This window comes from Oratosquilla oratoria, chromosome 44, assembly GCF_046742065.1.
Source record: "Oratosquilla oratoria isolate Oo_2021 chromosome 44, ASM4674206v1, whole genome shotgun sequence".
NCBI lineage: Eukaryota > Metazoa > Arthropoda > Malacostraca > Stomatopoda > Squillidae > Oratosquilla > Oratosquilla oratoria.
Genome location: NC_134820.1, coordinates 15,403,027 through 15,404,381, shown reverse-complemented (window position 1 = coordinate 15,404,381; position 1,355 = coordinate 15,403,027). Strand labels below are relative to the sequence as shown.

At 51.2% G+C, this 1,355-nt stretch overlaps 1 protein-coding gene across 1 annotated transcript; it reads right to left on the bottom strand.

Moving 5' to 3' along the window:
- Window positions 1–236: 236 nt before the first annotated feature.
- Window positions 237–683, bottom strand: LOC143022298 (uncharacterized). Its single transcript, XM_076180444.1, has one exon. It carries the CDS (start codon window positions 681–683, stop codon window positions 237–239), a length of 447 nt encoding a protein of 148 aa, XP_076036559.1.
- Window positions 684–1,355: the final 672 nt, after the last annotated feature.

Genomic DNA, 1,355 nt, shown 5'->3' with positions numbered 1-1,355 from the left:
GCTGGCAAACTGAGACCCAGGCGGAGCGCTTGGCACTCCACTCTGGCTAATCTATACACTACCCAAGGGGGAAGATCGTGCATGGCAGGAGATCCGAAGAGGAGCCGGGAGCGTACCAAACTCTTGACCATGGATATCAGTGTTTCCCTCCTCTGACCCCAGGGCTCTCGGCGGATGACTCGGACGAGGTTTAGGGCTCGTCTAGCGTTTATTATGACCCGATTTATGTGGCTAGTCTATTTTCCGTCTCTCTGGAAGATAACCCCTAAATATCGAACTGCCTTAGCTGGGTATACGGGAGTTCCGCCCACTTTGATGTAATTCCAGTCAGGGATGTCTCCTCTGTTGTAACCTATGCCGTGGACTGGCATGTAAACAGTCTTTGCTGCGGAGAGCATGAAGCCCAGGTCGGTCAGTTGGGTCATCACCAGGTCAGCCTGTCTCTGAAAGAGACGGAGTTCTGACTTGTGCTGGTCAGAATCCTTCTTGGGCCGCCGGTGCCTAGCTTTCCTCCATAATGCTATGTCATCAGCATAGGCTGTGACGACAGTGTCCTTTCTCACTCCTTTTCCCACATCCCCAAGGAGCAATGTGAAGAGGAGCGGGGCAACTACAGAGCTCTGGGGGACTCCCATATCAATGGTTGACGATCGGCTGAGGTGTCCTTTCCAGCGTACAACCATGGATCGACCAGAAAGGAAGGACTGCACAAATTTGTACAGTCCCGGCGAAACTCCAATAGATTTGAGTTTAGATAGCAATTTACCGTGCCAGACGGTATCAAAACCTTTGGCAATATCTAAAAAAGCACGTCTATAGAATCCGTCTCTGTCTTTGGGCCCTATGGATATGTTCGGAGAGTCGCACGATGTGGTCAGTGAGGTCCAGGCAAGGTTCCGACTTGGGCGGCTAGTCCTAGGGATACATACGTGGCTACCTTTGCTTCGCCTGAAGCATCAGTCCCATAGAAGGGAGGGTAGTGGTAGCCTGGCAGAGTTGGTAGCTGGAGAGGGCGTTTCCGAAGTGATTGTAGTGCAATTACCTCGTAGTGGTGTTTGGCGAGATGCTGCACTAGTTGATCCCAGGCAGTGTTTATTGCCCGACAGTTCCATTGCATAATTCTAAGTACAGCCATGATTTGCAATTTCCATGATTGTACTAAGAATCACGAAGATTCCGTCTAGAAGCCGAGCTGCCTGTGGGTTGGAACGAGCTAGATCTTTTTGTATTGTTTCGACTGTGGCTTTCAGGCTCTCGATGGAGCTTGAGAGGGGGGTGGAGGGGGCTGGGAGTAAGGCTGCTCTGTCGTGTGAGAGTGCCCTTATTTCTTTTTCCACTATGGGAGGAGACGTCTC

Bases quoted from the DNA above. Each gene is read 5' to 3' on its own strand.
- LOC143022298 (XM_076180444.1), bottom strand. From the start codon at position 683: ATGGTTGTACGCTGGAAAGGACACCTCAGCCGATCGTCAACCATTGAT.